Source organism: Mobula birostris, chromosome 1 (genome assembly GCF_030028105.1).
Source record: "Mobula birostris isolate sMobBir1 chromosome 1, sMobBir1.hap1, whole genome shotgun sequence".
In the NCBI taxonomy this organism is placed as follows: domain Eukaryota; kingdom Metazoa; phylum Chordata; class Chondrichthyes; order Myliobatiformes; family Myliobatidae; genus Mobula; species Mobula birostris.
The window spans coordinates 48,872,653-48,899,940 of NC_092370.1; the positions used below are offsets into that span (position 1 = coordinate 48,872,653).

The window sequence follows — 27,288 nt, forward strand, 5'->3', positions numbered from 1 at the left end:
AATGATGATAAGACTATAAAACCATAAGACATAGGAGCAGAATTAGGCTATTTTGGCCCTTTGAGTCTGCTCCACCATTCATACATGGTTGATCTTATCTTTCCCCTACTCAGTCCCACTCCCTAGCTTTCTCCTCGTAACCTTTGATGCCATGTCCAGTAAAGAACCTATCAAGCTCTGCTTTAAATACACCCAATGACCTGGCCTCCACAGCTGTCTGCAATAACAAATTCCACAAATTCACCATCCTCTGGCTAAAGAAATTTCTTCACATCTCTGTTTTTAAATGGATGCCCCTCCATCCCGAGGCTGTGCCCTCCTGTCCTAGACTCCCCCACCTTGGGAAACATCCTTTCCACATCTACTCTGTCTCAGCCTCTCAACATTCTAAAGGTTTCATTGAGATCCACCTTCATCCTTCTAAGTTCCACAAGTACAGACCCAGGCTATCAAACATTCCTCATATAATGAGCCTTTCATTCCTCGTATTATGAGCCTTTCATTTACAAAATCATTCCTTGTTTACCTCCTCTAAATCCTCTCCAATGCCAGCACATCTTTTCTTAGATGAGGAGCCCAAAACTGTTCACAGTACTCACGGTGAGGCCTCACCAGTTCCTTATAAAACTTCAGCATCACATCCATGCTCTTGTATTATATACCTCTTGAAATGAATGCTAACATTGCATTTGCCTTCCACACCACTGATTCAACCTGCAAGTTAACCTTTACGATGTTCTGCACAACAACTCCCAAGTCGCTCTTCATCTCCGATTTATGGATTTTCAACCCGTTTAGAAAATAGTCTGCACATTTCTACTACCAAAGTGCATGACCATGCATTTTGCAACATTGTATTTCATTTGTCATTTTCTTGCCCATTCCCCTAATCTGTCTTAAGTCCTTCTGCAGCCTACCTGTTTCCTCAACACTACCTGCTCCTCCACCAATCTTCGTATCATCTGCAAATTTGGCAGTAAAATTTCATCTATTTCATCGTCTAAATCATTTATACACAGCATAAAAAGAAGTGGTCCCAACACTGGCCTCTGAGGAACACCACTACTCTCTGCCAGCCAACCAGAAAAGGCTCCTTTTATTCCCATTCACAACCAGCTACCAATTAGCCAATGTTCTAACCATGCCAATAACTTTCCTGTAATACCGTGAGCTTTTAACTCGTAAACAGCATCGTGTGGCATCTTGTTTAAGGTCTTTTGAAAGTCCAAATGTATGACATCCACTGTATCGGTATCCCTTTATCTATCCTACTTGTAATCTCCTCAAAGAATTCCAACAAGTTCGTCAGGCAAGATTTTTCCCTTATGGAAACCGTACTGACTTTGTCCTATCTTGTCCTGTGTCACCGAGTACTCCATAACCTCATCCTGCATAACCAATTGACTCCAACATCTGCCCAACCACTGAGGTCAGGCTAACTGGCCTATAATTTCCTTTCTGCTGTCTTCTTCCTTTAAAGGGTGGAGTGACATTTTCAATTGTCCAGCCCTCTGGCACCATGCTGAAGTCCAATGATTTTTGAAACATCATTTCTAATGCCTCCACAATCTCAACTTTGACCTCTTTCAGAACCCAAGGGTGCAGTTCATCTGGTCCGGGTGACTTGTGTCTTTCAGCTTTTTGAGTACCTTCTCCCTTGTAATAGTAACTGCACCCACTTCTCTTCCCTTCCACCCTTCAACATCTGACACACTGCTAGTGTGTTCCACAGTGAAGGCTGATGCAAAATACATATTTAGTTCATCTGCCAACCCCTTGTCCCCCTTTATTATTTCTCAGCCTAATTTTCTAGCTGTCCGATATTCTCTCTTTTTTTTTTACATACTTGAAAAAGTTTTACTATCCACTTTGATATTGTTTGCTAACTTGCTTTCATTTCATCTTTTTCCTCCTCATGAAGCCGTAAGTTTTTAAAAGCGTCCCAATCCTCTTAACTTCCCACTAATTTTTGCTTTGTTGTATGGCCTGTCTTTTGTTTTTACATTAGCTTCGACTTCCCTTGTCAGCCACGGTTGTACTATTTTGCCATTTGAGTATTTATTCATTTTTGGATTACATCTATCCTGCACCTTCCTCATTTTTGCCAGAACTCAAGCCATTGCTGCTCTGTTGCCATCTCTTTCCAGTTTTCTTCAGCCAATTCCTCTCTCATACCACTGACATTTCCTTTACTCTTGTGAAATCCTGCTACATCAGACTTTACTTTCTCCTTATCAAATTTCAAGTTGAACTCAATCATATTGTGATCACTGTCTCCCAAGTGTTCTTTTACCTTAAGCTCGCTAATCACCTTTTGTTCATTATATAACACCCAATTCAGTATAGCTGATCCCCCAGCAGGCTCAACAACAAACTGCTCTAAAAAGCCATCTCATGGGCATTCAACAAACTCATTCTTTTGGATCCATTACCAAACTAATTTTCCTAATCGACCTGCAGGTTGAAATATTCCATGACTTTCATAATATTGCACTTTTACAGGGTTTTCTATTTCATGCTGTAGTCTGTGGTCCATGTGCTAGCTATTGTTGGGAGGCCTGTTATATAACTGCCATCAGGGTCCTTTTACCTTTGGAGATAAGCTACTGCTTTCCTTCTGGTAAATGGTTGGCTACAGTAATACTAGGTAAGTAATTCTATTGAGGATGAAGAAATAGTGATATTTCCAATCAGGTTGGCGTATGACTTGAAATGATACCTAAAGCTGGTGGTTTTCCTGTGGTCTTTGTTCTTGGAGGTGGAGGTCACTACTTTGGAAGCTGCTCTTTAGTGAGTAACTGAAGTACATTATATAGATGGTATGTAATTGTAGTCGTGTGCGTTTTTGTCTTTTGGAAGGCTAAAGATTTGGCATGGTGGTTAGGGCAAATCAAGCCTGTGTTTTAATAAAGTTGCACTTCATTAGTGTGGTAGGAGCTACATTTAACTAGGCTGTTGGGTGGTTCTCCATTCTGCTCATGTCATGAGTGTTATGTACAGTGGAAAGGCTCTCAAATGTCAGGGGCAAGTTATCCATTGTTACTAGCACAGCCTTTTACCTGCTTTTGCATTATGGCGTTTAATTGGCTGGTCAGGAGATTCTGATTACTGGTATATAAAGGTTAGTTTGTTAGATTCACAAAAGATTGCAAGAGCTAGAATCTGGAGCAAAAATAATATATCACTGGAGAAACTCAGCGGGTAAAGCGGTGTCTGTGAGTTGCAGGGATGGTCAGAGTTACAGGGCAAGACTATTAGGACTTACAGGCAGTGAGACTCTATTCTGTTAGAAACATTTATTGCCTGTCACTTTTGTGACAGATTGTTTGCTATTGAACCATTCTGTTGAAATTTTGTTGAGGTCTTGTTGCATGCAGGCATGGTCTGCTTTTTCTGAGCAATTACAAATGGAATTAAGCTTTATGAAATCATGCACAAACATTCTTCCCTTCCCCCACTGTAATCCTATGATGAAAGGGAAGTTTTTGTTTGATACTGGGAAACAGAAAATGGTTAGGATTAGGACACTCCCCTGAGGAAATGCCCTCAAAGAATGATGTCCTGGTACTGGAATGATTGACTTTCCCATAATGTTGAATGTCCAGTTTTGTGCAAGTTGTGATTCTAACCAGGTGTGCTTTCATTTTGAAGTCTAGTTGCTGCTGGAAATTGATGTTTACTTAGATAAACACTACCTTGATAGCTTTCTATCAAGAGAATGGTTTCTCTCATCTTGAATTAGAAATTCAGATATTTGATCTATGTTTGGACCAGATAAGTCAGGTTATTCTTGTGAAACCAAAAATAAGCACTGCCAAAGTAGAATAACCAGAAACCTTTTGTTATGCTCAGAGTTTCTTCCAAGTTAACTTCTAAGTAATGTTAGTTAACATGAACTGGATGAGAATAATGGTTTTCAAAATAGTCCCAGAAATCCTACTTTGGTAATTTGCAAAATTATATTGTTAGTTCATATGAGGGATTTTTCTTTCTGTCATTTAAAGCTCAAAATAATCAATGCATTTCAAACATTTACGCCCCTAAGGCCTCCTAAAGCATTGATCAGATTTGTTGTAGTTTCAGGAAAAGAAAGAGCAATCAAATCATTACATAGCTCTGAAAGAGCATTAAAGCAAGGTATAACATTAGCCAAATTGTGGATTAAAGTCATACGTGAAAATTGAGAGATGTAGAAATTTGCATGCATGGAAGTTAATTTGTCATCATTACATTTGCTGTAATTTTGGAAAATATTGTATAAAAAAGATGTTACTTAGGCTGATGGATTTGTGCTATGATCTAAATCTTCAAGGTCATGGGATTTTTCAGTGGATGTTATGTCAGGTTGTGTCATTTGTTTTTACTGAGCTTTGAAATTAATGATACAGTTTCAATTTCTTTTATAATTAAGTAGAATGAATTTTGTATTACTTTACTCAACAATGTTTGGTTTCTTTACATGTTACATGTGCCTAAGATTTTTTGACAGGACTGTAATTCTCAATGTGGAGCAGGGAGTGAGTTTGTAAATCTGGCAGGAGCAAAGGATGTTGGGAATGGTGAGGATGGAGTGCAGCTGGAGGGGTGGCAGAAAATGAGTGCCGGGGGGGGAGATTAGCCTCAGTGCTGATGCACCCAGCCTTGAAACATCGGGCAAGGTCATTTGGTTCCTAACAATTGGTTTATTGGTCATTACAGAATACCTCTCTGGCACATCCTGCTCCCTCCTCTCTCTCCCTTCCCAGTCTCAGTCCACAACAGACACTCATGTCAGAATCAGACTTATTTATCATCACACACAAATGTCATAAAATTACTACAGTTCTATGCAAATATATATATATGCCAAAGATTTTTGCAAAGTAACATTTTTTTGCTTCCTTTCAGACATCATTATTCAGCATAGAAATGGGTAATTGCCTTAACATTCCAAGCGTTTCTGATCTCTGTACCTGTCCATCCATCTTTTAAAAGTTGTTATTTCCCTGCCTCATCTTTCTCTGGTCTAAGCACATGGACGTCAGCGGGAAGAATTTAAAAGGAAACCGTTTTTTCTTCAGCGGTTTGCTCAAGACACCATTGCGCAAGCGTATGGACGTCAGCAAGTGAGACCAGTGGGATGAGTTTAAAAAGAAGACAGCTTTATAGATTGGGTGAGAGAGTAGTGGGAGTCAGAGTAGGAGAGCTTTGGCTCAACAGGGCTTCGGCAATAACAAATCGAGACAAGATAAGGTACTTGAGAGGAATAGGAAGTATGTCTGTGAGGCTGGTGTTCTGCACTGGGTGTCAGACGTGGGAAGTCTGGGAGACTTCCAGCCTCCCGAACGGCCATTTCTGCGCCAGGTGTGTCGAGCTGCAGCTCCTTAGGGACCAGGTTAGGGAACTGGAGATGCAGCTCGATGACCTTTGTCTGGTCAGGGAAAGTGAGGAGGTGATAGAGAGGAGCTATAGGCAAGTACTCACACTGGGGCCTTGGGAGACAGATAAGTGGGTAACAGTCACGAGCAAGAAGGCCAAGAGTCAGATACTAGAGAGTACCCCTGTGGCTGTCTCCCCAAACAATAAGTACTAGTGTGAGGTGGTTCATTTTGGTAGGTCAAATATGATGGCAGAATACAGTATTCATGGTAAGACTCTTGGCAGTGTGGCCGATCTGAGGGTTCTTGGGGTCTGAGTCCATAGGACACTCAAAGCTGCTGTGCAGGTTGACTCTGTGGTTAAGAAAGCATATGGTGCATTGGCCTTCATCAATCGTGGGATTTAGTTTGAGCCGAGAGGTAATGTTAACCGCTATGCAAGTATAGGACTCTGGTCAGACCCACTTGGAGTACTGTGCACATTTCTGGTCACCTCATTACAGGAAGGATGTGGAAACTATAGAAAGGGTGCAGAGGAAATTTACAAGGATGTTGCCTGGATTGGGGAGCATACCTTATGAGAATCGGTTGTGAAGTCTGCCTTTTCTCCTTGGAGTAACAGAGGATGAGAGGTGACCTGATAGAGGTATATAAGATGATGAGAGGCATTGATCATGTGGATAGTCAGAGGCCTTCTCCCAGGGCCAAAATGGCTAGTACGAGAGGGCACAGTTTTAAGGTGCTTGGAAGTAGGTACAGAGGAGATGTCAGGGGTAAGTTTTTTCATGCAGAGTGTGGTGAGTGTGTGGAATGGACTGCCGGCAACAGTGATGGAGGCGGATACGATAGGGTCTTTTAAGAGACTCCTGGATAGATGCATGGAGCTTGGAAAAATAGAGGGCTATGGGTAACACTAGGTAATTTCTAAAGTAAGTACATGTCCGGCACAGCATTGTGGACCGAACAGCCTGTATTGTGCTGTAGGTTTTCTATCTTTTTCTCTCTGTTTCTAACTCTTTTCACATATATACCATTATTCGAGTAAAAAAGGACTAACCCTCAGGTTTCTATTAAGCTTTCCCCTTGCACCTTAATCATATGCCCTGTAGTTCTTGATTTCCCAACGCTCTTTAAAAACAGAGTGCATTCACCCTGTCTATGCCTCTCTTGTACACCTCTGTAAGACAACCTCACTCTTCCATACTTCAAGAAATAGATCTAGCCTGATCAACTGTTCCCTGTAACGCAGTCATTCAAGTTCTGGTGACATCCTTATAAATCTTTTCTGCAACTTTCCAGTTTAATAAATCTCTTCTAGGCAGGGCAACATATAAACAATGCTATACTCTAAATGCAGCCTCACAAGCACCCTGTACAGCTGTACCATGATCTTCCAGTTTTCATACTCTATGACATAACTTATGAAGGCTAGAATGCCAAAAGTAGCCTTCATCTTCTTGACTTGTGATTTCACTTTTAGGGAACTATGTATTTGTACTCTCAAGAACCTCTGCTCTGTAACACTCCCAATGCCCTGCCATTCACTGTGAAAGCCCCACCTGGATTTGACTTCCCAAAATACAGAACATGCACTTAAATGATATTTACCATTCCTTAGCCCACTTACTCAGTTGATCAGGATCCCCTTATGTTTTCTGATAACCTTCATTTTGCGTTGTACCACCATTAGACTATTTTAATGTCATTAGATGAAGGTAATCTACAAACTTACTAATCATGCTTTGTACATTCCTATCCAAATGTTAATGTGGATGACATAGAACATAGAATAGTACAGCACAGTACAGGCCCTTCAGCCCACAATGTTGCGTCGACCCTTAAATCCTACCTCCCATATAACCCCCCCACCTTAGATTCCTCCATATACCTGTCCAGCAGTCTCTTAAATTTCACTAGTGTATCTGCCTCCACCACTGACTCAGGCAGTGCATTCCACGCACCAACCACTCTCTGAGTAAAAATCCTTCCTCTAATATCCCCCTTGAACTTGCCACCCCTTACCTTAAAGCCATGTCTTCTTGTACTGAGCAGTGGCGCCCTGGGGAAGAGGCGCTGGCTGTCCACTCTATCTGTTCCTCTTAATATCTTGTATACCTCTATCATGTCTCCTCTCATCCTCCTTCTCTCCAAAGAGTAAAGCCCTAGCTCACTTAATCTCTGATCATAATGCATACTCTCTAAACCAGGCAGCATCCTGGTAAATCTCTGTACCCTTTCCAATGCTTCCACATCCTTCCTATAGTGAGGTGACCAGAACTGGACACAGTACTCCAAGTGTGGCCTAACCAGAGTTTTATAGAGCTGCATCATTACATCGCGACTCTTAAACTCTATCCCTCGACTTATGAAAGCTAACACCCCATAAGCTTTCTTAACTACCCCTTCTACCTGTGAGGCAACTTACAGGGATCTGTGGACATGTACCCCCAGATCCCTCTGCCCCTCCACACTACCAAGTATCCTGCCATTTACATTGTACTCTGCTTTGGAGTTTATCCTTCCAAAGTGTACAACCTCACACTTCTCTGGGTTGAACTCCATTTGCCACTTCTCAGCCCACTTCTGCATCCTATCAATGTCTCTCTGCCATCTTCAACAATCCTCTACACTGTCCACCACACCACCGACCTTTGTGTCGTCTGTAAACTTGTCAACCCATCCTTCTACCCCCACATCCAGGTCGTTAATAAAAATCACAAAAAGTAGAGGTCCCAGATCCGATCCTTGTGGGACACCACTAGTCACATCCCTCCAATCTGAATGTACTCCCTCCACCACGACCCTCTGCTTTCTGCAGGCGAGCCAATTCTGAATCCACCTGGCCAAACTTCCCTGGATCCCATGCCTTCTGACTTTCTGAATAAGCCTACCGTATTGAACCTTGTCAAATGTCTTACTAAAATCCACGTAGATCACATCCACTGCACTACCCTCATCTAAATGCCTGGTCACCTCCTCAAAGAACTCTATCAGGCTTGTTAGACACGATCTGCCCTTCACAAAACCATGCTGACTGTCCCTGATCAATCCATGATTCTGTAATTGCCCATAGATCCTATCTCTAAGAATCTTTTCCAACAGCTTTCCCACCACAGACATAAGGCTTACTGGTCTCTAATTACCCAGACTATCCCTACTACCTTTTTTGAACAAGGAGACAACATTCGCCTCCCTCCAATCCTCCGGTACCATTCCTGTGGACAACGAGGACATGAAGATCCTAGCCAGAGGCTCAGCAATCTCTTCCCCTTGCCTCGTGGAGCAGCCTGGGGAATATTCCGTCAGGCCCTGGGGACTTAACCATCCTAATGTATTTTAGCAACTCCAACAACTTAATATCAACATGCTCCAGAACATTAACCTCACTCATATTGTCCTCACCATCATCAAGTTCCCTCTCATTCATGAATACCGAAGAGAAGAATTCATTGAGGATCTCGCTCACTTCCACAGCCTCCAGGCACATCTTCCCACCTTTATCTCTAATTGGCCCTACCTTCACTCCTGTCATCATTTTGTTCTTCACATAATTGAAGAATGTCTTGGGGTTTTCCTTTACCCTACTCGCCAAGGCCTTCTCACACCCCCTTCTTAAGCTCCGTTCTTGCTTCCCTATATTCCTCAATAGACCCATCTGATCCTTGCTTCCTAAACTTCATGTATTCTGCCTTCTTCCACCTGACTAGATTTTCCACCTCACCAGTCCCCATGGTTCCTTCACCCTACCATTCTTTATCTTCCTCACCGGGACAAATTTATCCCTAACATACTGCAAGGGATCCCTAAACATCGACCACATGTCCATAGTACATTTCCCTGCAAAAACATAATCCTAATTCACACCCGCAAGTTCTAGCCTTATAGCCTCATAATTTGCCCTTCCCCAATTAAAAATTTTCCTGTCTTCTCTGATTCTATCCTTTTCCATGATAATGTTAAAGGCCAGGGAGCAGTGGTCACTGTCCCCCAGATGCTCACCCACTGAGAGATCTGTGACCTCACCCAGTTCGTTACCTAATACTAGATCTATTGTAGTGTTCCCCCAGTCGGCCTGTCAACATATTGTGACAGGAATCCGTCCTGGACACACTTAACAAACTCTGCCCTGTCTCAGCTATTGGAACTAATCAGGTGCCAATCAATATTAGGGAAGTTAAAGTCACCCATGATAACAACCCTGCTATTTTTGCACCTTTCCAAAAACTGCCTCCCAATCTGCTCCTCAGTATCTCTGCTGCTACCAGGGGCCCTATAGAATACTCCCAATAGAGTAACTGCTCCCTTCCTGTTCCTGGAATATTGACAAACAGCAAAGGTCCCTACATTGACCCCAAGACACACCACCAGTAACGAGCCTCTAGTTCATGAAATAATCTTCCACTCTCACCTTCTGCTGTCTACCAGATGTGATTAGGTCTATTTCCATTGGGTTTCTACTGCAGTCTAAATCAAAATAATAATGCAAATAGCACTGAAACCAGCTATATGCCTTCTAGCATCGTGTTGTTTTAAATAAATGTGCTTAAAATATATTTATGGAATGGTTCTATGGAATAGTCATTGGGAATTGGGAATTTTTTGAAGAATTTCATCTGACTAACAAGCATTCGTTTACCTGACATATTTATTGCCTGTACAACAAAAAGAAATATACATACTGAAGAATTGTTTTGAAATTATTGATTTCTGTTCCAAAATATAAGGCTTCAATCAGTAATTATTGTAGTTGCAAACACCTTAACTCTTTAGAAGTCGTTTATTTGCAATATAAATGCATTGAACTTAAGGTTGATAGCTTTAATATTTGTGGAAATGTTTGTTTCTGAAGCTCTGAATCCTTTTTTTTGATTTTAGTTTGATAACTTATCGTCTTATGCACTTGTAGCTGAAGAGGGAAAACTGCCATCAATGAAATTGGATCAGTTTCAGTAGATAAAACCTATGGTTGCCACTGAGAAAATTTGATCAGATACTTTCTAAACTAGCATTGAGCACTTAATTGTTCTTTAAGCTGTTGAGTATTTAGTGAACATAATTCTTACGTATGAGTCAGATGTTCTTTCTATCAGATCTGACTGGCTATAAAAGTGGTCTTGAACGCATTGTCCACAAGCAGACCTTCCCTCTATAAGCCTTGATATTCAATTCTTGAGTGAAATGTTGTGGGGGGAAGATAATGATTTTCAACTTAGTGGGTGTGGGACAGTGAGTAATGAGAAAGGGGTTGACAAGCAGACCAGTAGGGTGTGGGATTGTATGGCATGTATGTGGAAGGGGTCTGTAGTAGTTTGGGGCTGCTGTCAAGGTTGCATTTGGATGAACTGGGGGTGGAATGAACAAGTTTGAGGGTCAAGTTAAATTTGTGAAGGAGTATTATTTATAAACCTAGGTCAAATTCTAAGTGCTGTTCCAAATAACACTTTCAATTCATGGTAAAGCGAATCCAACTGCAATATGAAAACTGCTTCTGTATATGTGAGTTGCATTGTTTGCTCCAAAAGACTCAAGTAATTGATGTCACAATGCATAAAATGGTTTTGGACACCACTGTTGGTGTCCTGGCATGGCAGACAAATGGAGGACAGTTAAGTAATAATAATAATACTAACTTATTTATCATGCACTTTTCATACAAATGACATAGTCCAAAGTACAATGGAATAAAGTTCAAACATGAAGTTTATCTTTTCTGGCTTTTGGACCAACTAAAAATATTTTAGTTTTAGGAAATGATTGCTCATCAATTTGTTTGTTGCAGCCAAACTAGAAGTTAGAGAAGATAGGGTGTTATCATCAGCAGACTCGACCGAGATATACAACTATATGTCATCTGCATAACTGTTTATGCTCTTTAATAATGACTCCTAAGGCGAGCATGTATAAAGAAAAGAGTAGAGGACAAAAACAGCTTCCCTGAGCAACACAAGCAAGTACATCAGTCTCCAAGACAGACCAATTTTCTTTCTAAGATATGTAACCAATTATTGGTGCTACCAGAAAAGCCAAGCCAATCTGGAAGAATTAGAACTGAGACTGTAGGCATCAGTGCTGAGCCTAAGGTTGCTGATAACTTCGGTAAGGGCCTCCTCTGTGTTCTGGTTTGCTCGAAAATCTGACTGAAACTTTTCTAAAACATTGTCCTCAATCAGGAAGTCGTTGAGTTGGTTGATATAGGCCTGTAGTTAGCTAGTACCTCATTATCAAGGTTCAGCTGTAGGGGTTTGACAGCTGAAATTTTGAAGGCACCTGGGGGAAAATCTCCAGTTTCAAGGGAATCATTAATAATTTTTCTAAAAGAATTATAAACACTATTAAAAGAGTCTTTGAAAAGTGTGGTGGGGCAGGGTCGGGATAACAAGTAGACATTTTTTTTTCTTTGTTACAATCTGCATTGGGAATACTTGTTAATTTTGAACACAAAATCTGCAGTTGCTAGAAATCCAGTGGAGCAATACACACAATGTTGGAGGAACTCAGCTACACAGGTTGACATTGACCTTTCTTGAGGATTGGAAAGGAAGGGGGAAAACGCCAGAATAGAAAGGTAGGGGAGGAAAGAGGACTAACTCGAAGGTGATGGGTGAAGCCAGATGACTGGAGAAGAAGGAATCTGATAGGAGAGGAGAGTGATTCATGGGAGATGTGGAAGAAGGAGGGATACCAGGGGGTGGTGATAGGCAGGTGAGGAGAAGAGGTAAGAGACCAGAGGGGAGAATAGAAGAGGGAAGTGGAGGGGTAGGGAAAAAATACCTGGAGAAATTAATGTTATGCCATCAGGTGGGCAGGTTCCTAGACAGAATGGATGTTGCTGGTTCACCCTGAGAGTGACCTCATTGTGACAAAAGAAGAGGTCATGAACCGACATGTCAGAATACCCATGGGGATAGGAATTAAATTAGTTGGCTACTGAGAAGTTCTGCTTTTGGCAGATGGAGTGGAGGAGCTTGATAAAACAGTCCCTCAATTTACAGCGAGTCTCACCAGTGTAGAAGAGGCTGCATCAGGAGCACCATAAACAATAAACCAAGCCCAACAGGTTCACAGGTGAAGCGTTGCCTCAACTAGAAGGACTGTTTGGCATCCTGAATGGAGTAAGAAGGTGGTGAATGGGCAGTAATACTTCTGTCACTTGCAAGGATATATGCCAGGTGAGAGATTAGTGGGGAGGGACGAAGTGGACAAGGGAATCATGGAGGGAGCAATCCCTGTGGAAAGAGGAAAATTTGAGCGAGGTATGGATGTCTGGTGGTAGGATCCCATTGAAGATGACGGAAGCTGCGGAAAATCATGTTGGATGCAGAGGCTCATGCAATGGTAGGTGAGGACAGGAGGAATTCTATACCTGTTAACACAGCGGGAAGATGGGGTGAGCACAGATGTCCGAGAAATGGAGGAGATGTGTGTTAGGGCAGCATCAGTGGTGGAGCAAGGGGAAGCCCTGTTCTTTGAAGAAGGAAAGCCTTATCCTGGGAATAGATGCAGTGGAGATGAAGGAATTGAGAAAAGGGAATAGCATTTTCCAAGCCTTTCCTCGGTTATGCTCCCCAACTATTCCTGCGCTACATTGACAACTGCATCAATGCTGCAGAACTAAGGTGAGGTGAAGTCGAGGTGGGGCACTGGTCCAAGGTCCAAGCTTTGATCGATTTAAGTGCTGGGCTGAATTGGAAAGGTCAGGTGTGGGCCAAATCAAAATGGCAGGGCCCAGGCCCAAGAGCATATTGAAGTGACAGGGCCCAGTTCCAAGAGCAAGGAACGATTTGAGGTTTGGATGATTTCAGCACTGGGCCAGAATGAGAAGGTCAGAGTTTCAGGGCCGGAGCCAAGGAATGGGCCAGTTCAGCTTACTACTTCATAAGGTTTATTTGTCTCTGTTGACCTGAGGCTCTGGCCTGCAACTAACAGATTCTTGAATCGCCTGCTGGCTTGGTGTTTGTGGATTCACTTGTGTGAACTTCAGTTCTAAGTGCAATTTGCTTGCCTGTATTGCATGATTTTTTTCCCCCTGCACATTGGCCTTATAGCCTTCTCTTTTTAATGGTTTCTATTATGTTTCTTTGTTTCATGGCTGTCTGCAAGGAGATGAATCTCAAGGCTATATATAGTATACATATTTTGATAATAAATGTACTTCGAATTTTGAATTTTTACAGCTGTGGTACTGCTTCATGTGCCATGCTAAACTCATCAATTTCATCAACTTTGCCTCCAACTTCCACCCTGCCCTTAAATTCACTTATGTTCATGGTCCATTTCTGACAACACTCCCCTTTTTTTTTGATCTTTTTGCCTCCCATCTCTGGAGACAAACTGTCTCACTGTATATTTTTATATACTGTTGAGATAAACAGATTCCATTATGTTAAGATAAAAACCTCTTCCTACAGATGCTGCGTGGCCTGCTGCGTTCACCAGCAACTTTGATGTGTGTTGCTTGAATTTCCAGCATCTGCAGAATTCCTGTTGTTTCCATTATGTTAAGATTGCTTTAGTGTGTTCAAATACGTTTTGAGGTGTCAAACAATTTATAGATGTGCAGCTATTTGAGCACCCTGTAGATTTGGGCAGAACTTTAAAGAGTAGTTAAATATAATTTTTCCATTTGCATTTTATTAGTTTAGAGCAATTCTGTATATGCTTTTGAAGATGCATGTGCACAGCTCTCACTGTGGAAGAAGCGGTTCCTCTGTAATGTTGATTTTCTTGGTTCTGACCTCACAACTACTGATTTCCATCTTTATGCAGTTGTTCAGAATCTAACCTTTATATGCTTTTCCTCTTCCCTTTCTGCTGACTGTTGTCATTCTCCATGTACAAACTGTCACCTTCCCCATCAAACCTGTGCTTGTACTTTCAGGCTTGATACTTTTTAGACATCAAACTCTGATGTGGAGAGCTTTTTTCACATTCCCCATCCTGAAGATCATCTAAAACTTGCCCTTTTTATCTTTCCTCATTAACGTAACATTCATCAATTAACTTACACTCCTCTGATCTTCAAGATCATTGCTGTTCTTGACTTGCAGATACTTCCATTGGTTGTTCATTCATCTCCCGTTGCTCTCATTTTCCTGTACACCTTCCACATATGCAAACTACTGATTTTAAGAATCTCAGGTGTCAAAACAGTTCTTAATCTCTAAATCTGACTTTACAGTGATGAACATTATGCCTCGTTTTCCACAACTGTCTCCTTTATTGGGATCATCCTGTAGCAAATATTAAAACTCATATTTATTTTCTGTATTCTGCACTCTTTGCATCCACACCTTCAATTATGGGAGGTTAGTTGACATATTTTCCTAAAAGTTTAAAACTAATTGCCTGAACTCCCAATTTTTGCTCCACCTAATTATAGCCTCTAACTTAGCGACACTTTGACAAGTCTTGGAATAAAAACAAAATGCTCAAGATCAGTAGGCAGTAGCTGTAAAGAGAAAATAATATCTTAAATTGATGAATACAGAAGTATGTATTAAAATAAAAAGTTAAGATGCCGGAGGTACAGAGCATAACAGGCAGCAGCATTGGGGAGAAAATTTAGAGCTAACATTTCCAAACTGGAAGAGTAGAAAAACAAAGTTACAGAAAAGAGAACAGTGAAGGGGGTGCTTATAATATAGTAGAGATCAGGCATATAATCCCTAGCATTTGGGAAACAGAAGTAAAGTGAAAACTGAGTAGGTGTAGCAGAGTATCATACAGGCTTAAAAAATCTAAATGCTATGATAAACATTGTCAAATAAGGGCTTCAGATGCTAATGCAATAACTGCATCAGTAATCCACAATTACTTATTGCCTTGACAAGTGAACATAAAATTCTGTCTATCTGCCCTCCTTCTGTGAGGGTGTTTTATGCCTGTTGTTCATGTTATATTACTGCTTTGTGACTATCTCATATGAAGGCAAACAAAATACACTTTAACCAGAGAAGCATTGTATTAATTTACTTTTGCATGTTTTACATTTTAGAACTGTAGTAAATCTAGTTAATTGTGTGTATGTTCTAAATAAGTGTGTGTATATTAGTTGTTCCTTTTCATGCCTTGTGGCGCATTAGCTGGCTTTTTTGCGGCCTCTGTAGCATTATATCTTCTTTATGAGGCCTAGTTAGCTCGACGCTCAACCCAGCGTGGATGGAAAGCACGCAAGGGGCAGGCCAGATTCAAACTTGGGACCATTTGACTTGAAGTCAGATACTGATGCAGCTGCGCCACCGGTCGGCATGTGTATGTCAGTGCCTGTATGATTATGTGGTAATCTGAATATTTTTAAATGTTTGAGAAACTTTAATAATGTAGGGCACTGAGGAGTGTGGTAGAACAAATAGATCTGAGAATACAAGTCATAATTCATTGAAACTGGAGGCACAGGGTTGTAAAGAAAGCTTTTGGTACACTGGCCTTCATAAATCAAAGTATTGAGTACAGGAGATGAGGTGTTATGTTGAAGTTGTATAAAACATTGCTGAGGCCTAATTTGGAGTACTGTGTGCAGTTCTGGTCATTTACAGACAAGAAAGATGTAACAAGATTGAAAGAGTACAGAGAAAATTTACGAGAATGTTGTCAGGACTGGGAGACGTGTTATAAGGAAAGATTGAATAGGTTAGGAGTTTTTTCCCTTGGAGCTTAGAAGATTGAGGGGAAACTGTGCATGCAAACTTGATTTCAACGTTTAGATAAGTTTGGATAGGTTCATGGATGGTCAGGTATGGAAGGCAATGGTGCCAGTGAAGTTTAATGGTAATAGGCAGTTTAAATGATTCAGCACAGCCTTGATGGACTGAAGAGCCTGTTTCTGTGCTGTACTTTTCTATGATTCCATGACAGTTCAGCTTGCCCACCTTTAATTTGCACTTCAGTTTATTGCCTGCAGAACCAATTTCTCAGCATATCTGTAATTGTATTTTTAATTAAGAGGATCTGTGGGAAAAGATATTGCATCTTACTGTGATAAAGCTGTAGTACCATGGAAGCCATTTAGCTCAATGGCTCTGTTGTAAAATTATCCTCTCCTTTTTCCCCCTCATCTTCCCAACCTCCTCCCCTTTTTGTTTATCCAACTCTCTTGAATGTTATTGTTGAATCTGCTTCCCTCAGATCAATATATTGTACACCTTTTTTTATTAAATTCTTGGTGCAACCTTTAGCTCTTTTCCCTATTGTCTTAAATGTCTCCTCTTGAACAAGTTATATTCCCCTGAAAAATAGTTTTGTTTTGAACAATTTTAAAATTTCTAGATTTCCTTTTCACTGAGGATAATGATCCACCTTTTCTTGTCCTTCTACTTGCTTTGGGCCTTACTCTGGTAAATCATTCTTGCAAATGCAACTACATCTTTTAAAAATGATTCACAAAGCCATATTTAAAGCATAATCTTCAGAAATTAACATGCTGAAGATTTGACCAATTTCTTGTGTTCATTAGCATTCTCAAAAAGCAAACATCTTGTAAGCCTTCTCAATTTTCTATGTTGAAAGATTTGTGCATGAAGCTGCAAGGTTTTTCTTTTGCAGTTCCTTTGAAATTGTATGTTTTTCGCTTTTCTTCTGATCATTGCACAATTTTATGCATTAAAATTCACCTGCATGTTAATGCCTGTTCTGTCTGTTCTCCACAGTCTCTATAATACATTTTTACAAAGATTATTGGTAATTTTTGCATTTACAGGATAACTTCCTTGATTAAAAAAGCAAATAGGTCCTTAATGTAGCTCTGGAAAAAGAGTAACGTAGTATATTATGGAAACATGAGAAAATCTGCAGATGCTGGAAATCCAAAACAACAAACACAAAATACTGGAGGAATTCAGCGGGTCTGGCAGAATCTATGGAAATGAATAAACAGTCCATGTTTTGAGCCAAGATCCTTCTTCAGAATTAAGTTATTTTACTGAAGTTCATTTCGGGAATATTAATTGAATTAGAATAGGAACTGTGAAGAACTGGAACAACCAGGTTTAAAAATTAGTAAGTAGCAAATTCAATCCATTAACATTTATCAATAAATAATATGCCAAACATTAAACATTAAGTATTGACTCCCTGGAATCTCCTTTAGTCTGTTATATGTCCATCCTCCTATTAATCCTTTAATTCCAAACCAACAAATCATTAGGCAATTCATCCCCTCCTCTAGATGTGGGGTAGACATTAAATGGCAATCTTAAGGCCATCCATAAATTTTTAAGTTTTTGACACGGCTTTTTTTTGGAATTTCCTCTTACCTAAACATGGCCTTTTTAATGGATTCCTGTTGTACACATATTTGCTATTTACTAATTTTTAAACCTGGTTGTTCTTAGTTCTTTACACTTCCTATTCTAATTCAATTAATATTCTCCAAATGAACTTCAGAAAAATAACTTAATTCTGAAGAAGGATCTTGGCTCAAAACATTTCCATAGATGCTGCCTAACCTGCTGAATTCCTCCAGCATTTTGTGTTTGTTGCCTTGGATTTCTAGCATCTACAGATTTTCTCATACTATACTGTGTCTCTGTTTTTCCAGAACTACATTAAGGACCTATATGCTTTTTTAATCAAGGAAGTTATCTTGATAATTTGCCATCTTAGATAATGTTAGAATAATTGAAGTAGAGTGGATTCCAGTTAATTTGGCCATCACTTAATTGGGGCAGCAGCTGCTTATAAGACCATAAGACATAGGAGTGGGATTAGGCCATGTGGCCAAAAGAGTCTGCTCCACCATTCAATCGTGGCTGATCCTTTATACCCCTCCTCAGCCTTCTCCCCATAACCTTTGATGTTATGTCCAATCACAAACCTATCAATCTCTGCTTTAATTACACCCAACAACCTGGCCTCCACAGCTACCTGTGGTAACAAATTCCACAAATTCACCACCCACTGGCTGAAGAAATTTCTCTGCATCTGTTTTAAATGGACACCCCTCTATCCTGAGGCTGTGCCCTCCCCACCATAGAGAGTCTACTCTGTCTAGGCCTTTCAATATTCGAAAGGTTTCAATGAAATCCCCTCTCTCTTCCCCCCCCCCCCCCACATCCTTCTAACTTCCAGTGAGTACAGACCTAGAGCCGTCAAACATTCCTCGTATGATAACATATGAATCATCCTTATGAACCTACTCTGAACCCTCATTTTCTCGCAGTCCTATAGCCGCTCCAGTCTCTTTTATTGTTGTTATATACTTGGAAAAAGCTTTTAATTTCCACTTTAATATTGTTTGCTGGCCTGCTTTCATATTTCATCTTTTCCCTCCTAATGATTTTAATTGTTTTCTGTAAGTTTTTAAAGCTTCCCGATCCTTATCTTCTTGCTAATTTTTGCTTTGTTGTCTGCCCTTTCTTTTGGTTTTACATTAGCTTTGATTTTCCTTATCACGGTTGTACTATTTTGCCGTTTGAGTATTTCTTTGTTTTTGGAATACATTTATCCTGCAGCTTCCTCATTTTTCCCCAGAAACTCCCACCATTGCTGCTCTGCTGTCATCCCTGCCAGCAGCTCCTTCCAATTTACTTTGGCCAACTCCTCTCTCATACCACTGTAATTTCCTTTACTCCACTGAAATACTGCTATGACAGACTTTACTTTCTCCCTATCAAATTTCAAGTTGAACTCAATCATTTATGATCACTGTCCCCCCAGGGTTCTTTCATCTTAGACTCTCAAATCAACTCCTGATCATTACATAACACCCAATCTAGCATAGCTGATCCAGCGGACTGCCCTAAAAAGCCATCACATGAGCATTCAACAAACTCATTTTCTTGAGATCCATTTCCAACTTGATTTTCCCAATTGACCTGCATGTTGAAATTTGCCATGACTCTCATAACATTGCCCTTTTGACACACCTTTTCTATTTCCTGTTGTAATCTGTGGTCCACATCCCAGCTACTGTTAGGATGCCTGTATATAACTGCTATCAGGGTCCTTTTACCTTTGCAGTTTCTTAGCTCAACACACAGGATTCAACATCTTCTGATCCTATGTCACATCTTCCTACTGATTTGATGCCATTCTTTAACAGCAGAGCCACACCACCCCCAGTGCCTACCTTCCTATCTTTCTGGTACAACAAGTAACCTTGGGCACTCAGCTCCCAACTACATCCACCCTTTAGCCATGATTGCCACATCATCATACCGAACAATCCGTAATAGTGCAACAAGATCATCTACTTTACTTCTTGTACTCCATTCATTGAGATGTAATACCTCTTTTGATTCTGCATCCCTAATGCACTGAGACTCACCCTGCTGGCTGCAATTTTGTTCTATCATCTGCCTGCCCTGCCTGATAGTCTGACTGTACGCTATATTTGTTTTTTCACCATTCGTCCTATCCTGAGTCCCTTCACTCTGGTTACCTCTCCCCTGCCAAGTTATTTTGAACCTCCTCCAACTGCTCTAACAAACCTGCCTGCGAGAATGTTCGTCCCCACGTGTTCAGGTGCAACCTGTCACTTTTGTACAGGTCATACCTCCCCCAGAAGAGATCCCAATGATCCAAGAAACTAAAGCCCTGACCCCTGCAGCAGCTTCTTAGCCACACATCTATCTGCTAAAGCATCCTGTTTCTACCCTCACTGGCATGTGGCACAGGTAGCAATCCAAAATTACTATCCTGGAGGTCCTGCTTCTCAGCTTTCTGCCTAGGTCTCTAAATTCTCTCTTCAGGACCTCTGCTTTTCCTTCCTATGTCATTGGTACCAATAGGCTGCTCTCCCTCCCCCTCCAAAATATTGTGGACGCGATCCGAGACATCCCTGACCTGGCACCTGGGAGGCAACATGCCATCTGGCTGTCCCGTTCACGTCCACAAAATCTCCTGGGACAGGAGACTCATGCAATCGAACCTACATTCACCACTTGTGGTGGCAGCTCATTCCATACATTGCACCACCCTCTGAGTGAAGTCCACCCCCGCAGGTTCCTTTTAAGTATTCATCTTTGACCCTTAACCTATGATCTCTAGTTCTATTCTTATCCAACCTCAGTGGAAAATGCCCGCTTGCATTTATCCTATCTATTCCCTTCATAGTTTTGTATGTCTTCACCAAATCTGTAACTGGTCCTCAAGTTCCTTCAACATCCTTGTAAATCTTCTCTCTACTTTTTCAATCTTAATGAGATCTTTTCAGTTGGAACTCTCAGTGGCCACTTAATTAGGCACACCTGTATACCTTGTTAATGCAAATATCCAATCAGCAAATCATGCAGCAACAGCTCAATGCAAAAAAGCATGCAGACAAACTCAAGGGGCTTTTGTTCAGACCAAACATCAGAATGGGGAAGAAATGTGATCTAAGTGACATTGACAATGGAATGATTGTTGGTGCCAAATGGGATGTTTTGACTATCTCAGAAACTGCCAATCTCCTGGGATTTTCATGCAAAATAGTCTCTAGAGTTTACAGGAAATGGTGTGAAAATTTAAAAAAAAATTCAGTGAGCAGCATTTCTGTGGGCAAAAACATCTTGTTTTTCAAGGTTTTTCAAGAGAAGTCGGAGGAGAATTGCCAGACCAGTTTAAGCTGACAGGAACGTTACAGTAACTCAAGTAACCACATGGTACAACAGTGGTATGCATCTCTGAACACACATCTTGTCCAACCCTGAAGTGGAATGGCTACACTAGCAGAAAACCACAAGCATACACTCAGGAGGTACCTAATAAAGTGGCCACTGAGTGTATATATCGGTCCTGTGTTTTTTTTATATATACAGTGGCAAAAGTTTGGGCAAAATTTCTGTTACTGTGAATAGTTAAGTGAGTAGAAGATGAACTGATCTCTAAAAGTCAAAGTTAAAGATGAAACATTCTTTGGGCACCCAAGAGATTTGAGCTCTCAGATAACTTTTACCAAGGTCTCAGACCTTAATTAGCTTGTTAGGGTTATGGCTTGTTCACAGCCATCATTAGGAAAGGCCAGGTAATGCAAATTTCAAAGCTTTATAAATACCCTGATTCCTCAGACCTTGTCCCAACAATCAGCAGCCATGGGCTCCTCTAAGCAGTTGCCTAGCACTCTGAAAATTAAAATAAATGATGCCCACAAAGCAGGAGAAGGCTATAAGAAGATAGCAAAGCATTTTCAGGTAGCCGTTTCCTCAGTTCATAATGTAATTAAGAAATGGCAGTTAACAGGAACGGCTGAGGTCTGGAAGACCAAGAAAACTTTCCGAGAGAACTGCTCGTAGGATTGCTAGAAAGGCAAATCAAAACCCCTGTTTGACTGCAAAAGACCTTCTGGAAGATTTAGCAGACTCTGGAGTGGTGGTACACTGTTCTACTGTGCAGCGACACCTGCACAAATATGACATTCATGGAAGAGTCATCAGAAGAAAACCTTTCCTGCCTCCTCACCACAAAATTAAGCATCAGAAATTTGCAAAGAAACACCTAAACAAGCCTGATGCACTTTGGAAATAAGTCCTGTGGACTGATGAAGTTAAAATAGAACTTTTTGGCCGCAATGAGCAAAGGTATGTTTGGAGAAAAAAGGGTGCAGAATTTCATGAAAAGAACACCTCTCCAACTGTTAAGCATGGGGGTGGGGCACTCATGCTTTGGGCTTGTGTTGCAGCCAGTGGCACAGGGAACATTTACTGGTAGAGGGAAGAATGAATTCAATTAAGTACCAGCAAATTCTGGAAGCAAAACATCACACCGTCTGTAAAAAAAAACAAAAAAAAAAAAAAAGCTGAAGATGAAAAAAGGATGGCTTCTACCACAGGATTATGATCCTAAACACGCCTCAAAATCCACAATGGACTACCTTAAGAGGCGCAAGCTGAAGGTTTTGCGATGCCCCTCACAGTCCCCCAACCTAAACATCATCGAAAATCTGTGGATAGACCTCAAAAGAGCAGTGCATGCAAGATGACCTAAGAATCTCTCAGAACTAGAAGCCTTTTGCAAGGAAGAATGGGAGTAAATCCTCCAAACAAGAATTGCAAGACTCTTAGCTGGCTACAGCTAGCATTTACAAGCTGTGATACTTGCCAAAGGGGGTGTTACTAAGTACTGACCATGCAGGGTGCCCAAACTTTTGTTTTGGGCCCTTTTCCTTTTTTGTTATTTTGAAACTGTAAAAGATAGAAATAAGAAAGTAATCTTGCTTAAAATACTAAAGAAATGTGTCATCTTTAACTTTATGCCTTTTGGAAATCAGGTTATCTTTTACTTGCTTAGCTATTCACAGTAACAGAAATTTTGACCGGGGTGCCCAGACTTTTGCATGTCACTGTATATATGCACAAACTGACTGGTTTAATCTTGAATATTTTTGACTACCTGGAAAACCACTTCATTTCTATTTCTTGCATATTATTTGGTGTACGCTTTGGTCCTTATTATTGATGTGCAACAAAACTTTCTATCAAACTATAAGCGAATAAGAAAAAACTATTTATATAACTCAAATAACCACGTGAAGTCTGATTTCTCAGTTTATATAACTGCATATCGTTTGAGTATGTCTTTTGAAGTTCAATACAAATCTGCAGTCTTGTTTATACTTTTCATATTAGGGGAAGAAAATAGCCTGTTGTTTTAATAGTTTCAACCAAGGTATCACTGAACCTTGGAATGTACTTTTCATCCTCGAAACTTAAGCCTTTTGTTAAACTGTGTGTGTATTTTTAAAGCACTCTTTACCTGACTTCTGTAGGATTAATTTTGCCATGAGGGAAAATAATTGCTTGTTTGTTAGTTCCAGGTTCTTCTAGGAGACCATGGGTACTTGGAAAAGTAATGGAAAAAGAATATTGCCAGGCGAAGAAGGTAAGAATTTTCACTTCATCCTACCAGTAGAAATGAGTAATGTGACAAGCACAGCAAACATTTCAATAACTCCCAGTTTGCTATTATTTTAAGCAGTTACTTATAATCCAGTGGAACTAACACCTAATGGCAGCCAATGCAATATATTAATCCTTTAACTCAAGATACTTGTACCTTCTACCTGATGGCAGCAGTAAGAAGAAAGCACACAAGAGCCTCAGGACTAGCATCACCAGGTTCAAGAACAGTTACTACCCCTCAACCATTAGGATCTTGAATAAAAGGGGATAACTACTCGCTCATCATTGAAACATTCCTACAACTAATAATCTCATTTTAAAGACTCTTCATGTCATTATCTCATGTTCTTGTTATTTATTGCTATTTATTTATATTTGCATTGGTAGTTTGTTGTCTTCTGCACTCTAGTTGATCTTTCATTGATCCTATTATAGTTAATATTCTATAGATTTGCTGAGTATACCCACAAGAAAATAAATCTCCAGGTTGTATATGGTAACATATATAACAACATTTACTTTGAACATTTCAGTTTAGGTTTAACAGGCCAATAATATCACTAAAATTAATAAATTGGGCTATTCACTGTTCGCATGAAATTATTGGCATGTAAATCTGAAAAATAAAATGGCATTAATCTAACACCATGTCAAAGAGTGAAGAAAGTTGCAGAAATATTATGTATGAATCAGTAGCTGTGACGTATATTTGAATAGTGCCTAATTGGTAACAATATGTCCTAAACACTTCACAGAAATATTGAATAACTAAATTGGCAATTAGATTTGTATTAGGATGAATGACCAAAATCTTGGAACCTCTGCTTTCTATTTGATCAAAGAAGGAAATTACACCTCAAACTTGGTTTTCAAGAGATAGAAGCCCTGGTTAAGAAAAGAAGGAGGTACATAGTAGGTATAGGCAGGTAGGACCAAGTGAGGTACTTGTAGAGTATAAGAAATACAAGAGAGAAATTCAAGAATGAAATCTGGAGGGCTAAAAGAAGACACAAGGTTGCCCTAGCAGACAAGGTGAAGGCGAATCCTTAGGGTTTCTACAGATATCTTGAGAGCAAGGGACAAAGTCAGTCCTCTGGAAGATTAGAATAAACTATATATGGAGCCAAAAGAGATGGGGGGGAGACCTCCCTCCCTCCTTCCCTCCCCCCACCTTCTAACTCGGACTCTTCATCTTTTTTTCTCCAGTCCCGATGAAGGGTATCAGCCTGAAACGTCAACTATATTCTCATCCATAGACGCAGCCTGGCCTGCTGAGTTCCTCCTGCATTTTGTGTGTGTTGCTTGGATTTCCAGCATCTGCAAATTTTCTCTTGTTTGTGATTTGACTACTATACTGCAAAGTCTCTTCCAGGGGCCTATCCTGAAGAAGTTTAAATCTTCCCTTCGATCGGAGTTCAGCGAAACCTTCTCTCAGTGCTCCACCTCTGTGATTTCTGCTGCCCTTCAGCTCTTCGACCACATGCTCCCCCTACTCACAAGTATAGCCGAAACATTGACTATCCTCATAGATGCTGCCTGGCCTGCTGCCTTACTCCTGCATTTTGTGTGTGTTGAGGGAGATCTTAAATGGACTTTATGCATCTGTATTTACTCAGGAGATGGACACAGAGTCTATAGAAGTGAGGCAAAGCAGCAGCAGGATCATGCACACTATACAGATTACAGAGAAGGAAGTGTTTGCTATCTTGAGACAAATAAGGGTGGATAAATCCCCAGTGCCTGACAAGGTGTTCCCTCGAACCCTGCGGGGGGCAAGTACAGACTAGCAGGGATAATTAAATCATCCTTAGTGAAAGCTGGGGTTAAAGTTTCACTTTTTAAGATGGGCTCTTTAAAAAATAAACCAGGAAATGATAGGAGAAGCCTATAGGATAGTGGTGGTGGTAGGAGAGTGGTAGTAGATAGCTGCCTCTCTAACTGAAGGCCTGTGAGTAGTAGAGTGCCGCAGGCATCGGTGCTTGGGCTGTTATTGTTTGTCATCTATATCAACAATCTAGATCATTGGGATCTCTTCTGGGGAAGGTGAGATCTGTACAGATTGGATGGGTTGCACCTGAACTCGAGGGGGAGCAATATCCTTGCAGGTAGGTTTGCTAGCGTGGTTCAGGAGGGTTTAAACTAATTTGCAAGGGGGATGGGACCCATAGCATAGAGCAGTGAAAGAAGTGCATGGAGTAAAGCCAGATCTAACATTTAGAGAGGCTTTGAGGAAAGAGAAGCAGAATAAACGGTGTAAAGACAGTGAGGTAGAAGGCCTGAAGTGTATGTACCTCTGCAAAAAGCATCAGGAACAAGGGTGATGAACTGAGAGCTTGGATACATACATGGAATTATGATGTAGTGGCCATTACAGAGACTTGGCTGGCACCAGGGAAGGAATGGATTCTCAATATTCCTGGATTTCAGTGCTTTAAAAGAGAGGGTGGAAAAAGGGGAGGAGAGGTGGCATTACTGGTCAGGGATACTATTACAGTTACAGAAAGGGAGGGTAATGTAGCAGGATCCTCTTTTGAGTCAGTATGGGTGGAAGTCAGGAACAGGAAGGGAGCAGTTACTCTATTGGGGGTATTCTATAGGCCCCCTGGTAGCAGCAAAGATACAGAGGAGCAGATTGGGAAGCAGATTTTGGAAAGGTGCAAAAATAACAGGGTTGTTATCATGGGTGGCTTTAACTTCCCTAATATCGATTGGCACCTGATTAGTTCCAAGGGTTTAGATGGGGCAGAGTTTGTTAAGTGTGTCCAGGACGGATTCCTGTCCATTATATTGACAGGCCGACTAGGGGGAATGCCATACTAGATCTACTACTTGGTAATGAACCAGGTCAGGTCACAGATCTCTCAGTGGGTGAGCATCTGGGGGACAGTGACCACAGCTCCCTGGCCTTTAGCATTATCATGGAAAAGGATAGAATCAGAGAGGACAGGAAAACTTTTAATTGGAGAAGGACAAATTATGAGGCTGTGAGGCTAGAACTTGCAGGTGTGAATTGGGATGATGTTTTTGCAGGGAAATGTACTATGGACTTGTGGTCGATGTTTAGAGATGTCTTGCAGGATGTTAGGGATAAATTTGTCCCGGTGAGGAAGATAAAGAATGGTAGGGTGAAGGAACCATGGGTGACAAATGAGGTGGAAAATCTAGTCAGGTGAAAGAAGGCAGCATTCATGAGGTTTAGGAAGCAAGGATCTAATGGGTCTATTGAGGAATATAGGGAAGCAAGAAAGGAGCTTAAGAATGGGCTGAAGAGAGTAAGAAGGGCATGAGAAGGCCTTGGCGAGTAGGGTAAAGGAAAACCCTAAGGCATTCTTCAATTATGTGATGAAAAAAAGGATGACAGCAGTGAAGATAGGACCGATTAGAGATAAAGGTGGGAAGATGTGCCTGGAGGCTGTGGAAGTGAGCAAGGTCCTCAATGAATACTTCTCTTCGGTATTCACCAATGAGAGGGAACTTGATGACGGTGAGGACAATATGAGTGAGGTTGATTTCCTGGAGCATGTTGATATTAAGGGAGAGGAGGTGTTGGAGTACATTCAGATTGGAGGGATGTGACTAGTGGTGTCCCACAAGGATCGGATCTGGGACCTCTACTTTTTGAGATTTTTATTAACGAACTGGATGTCGGGGTAGAAGGGTGGGTTGGCAAGTTTGCAGACGACACAGAGATTGGTGGTGTTGTAGATAGTGTAGAGGATTGTCAAAGATTGCAGAGAGACATTGATAGGATGCAGAAGTGGGCTGAGAAGTGGCAGATGGAGTTCAACCCGGAGAAGTGTGAGGTGGTACACTTTGGAAGGACAAACTCCAAGGCAGAGTACAAAGTAAATGGCAGGATACTTGGTAGTGTGGAGGAGCAGAGGGATTTCGGGGTACATGTCCACAGATCCCTGAAAGTTGCCTCACAGGTGGATAGCGTAGTTAAGAAAGCTTATGAGGTGTTAGCTTTCATAAGTCGAGGGATAAAGTTTAAGGGTCGCGATGTAATGGTGCAGCTCTATAAAACTCTGGTTAGGCCACACTTGTAGTACTGTGTCCAGTTCTGGTCGCCTCACTATAGGAAGGATGTGGAAGTATTGGAGAGGGTACAGAGG

The 27,288-nt window shown here is 41.0% G+C and overlaps 1 protein-coding gene across 3 annotated transcripts in view; it reads left to right on the forward strand.

The window, feature by feature from the left end:
* Window positions 1–27,288, forward strand: part of rb1cc1 (RB1-inducible coiled-coil 1) — a 192,443-nt gene that overhangs the window by 161,459 nt on the left and 3,696 nt on the right. For 2 of the 3 annotated variants that reach the window (XM_072254930.1, XM_072254948.1), the window contains one exon: window positions 23,083–23,153. In XM_072254930.1, the coding sequence (XP_072111031.1) occupies window positions 23,083–23,153 (71 nt within the window). The remainder of the gene's footprint in view (window positions 1–23,082; window positions 23,154–27,288) is intronic. The other variant, XM_072254939.1, reaches the window with a different exon arrangement.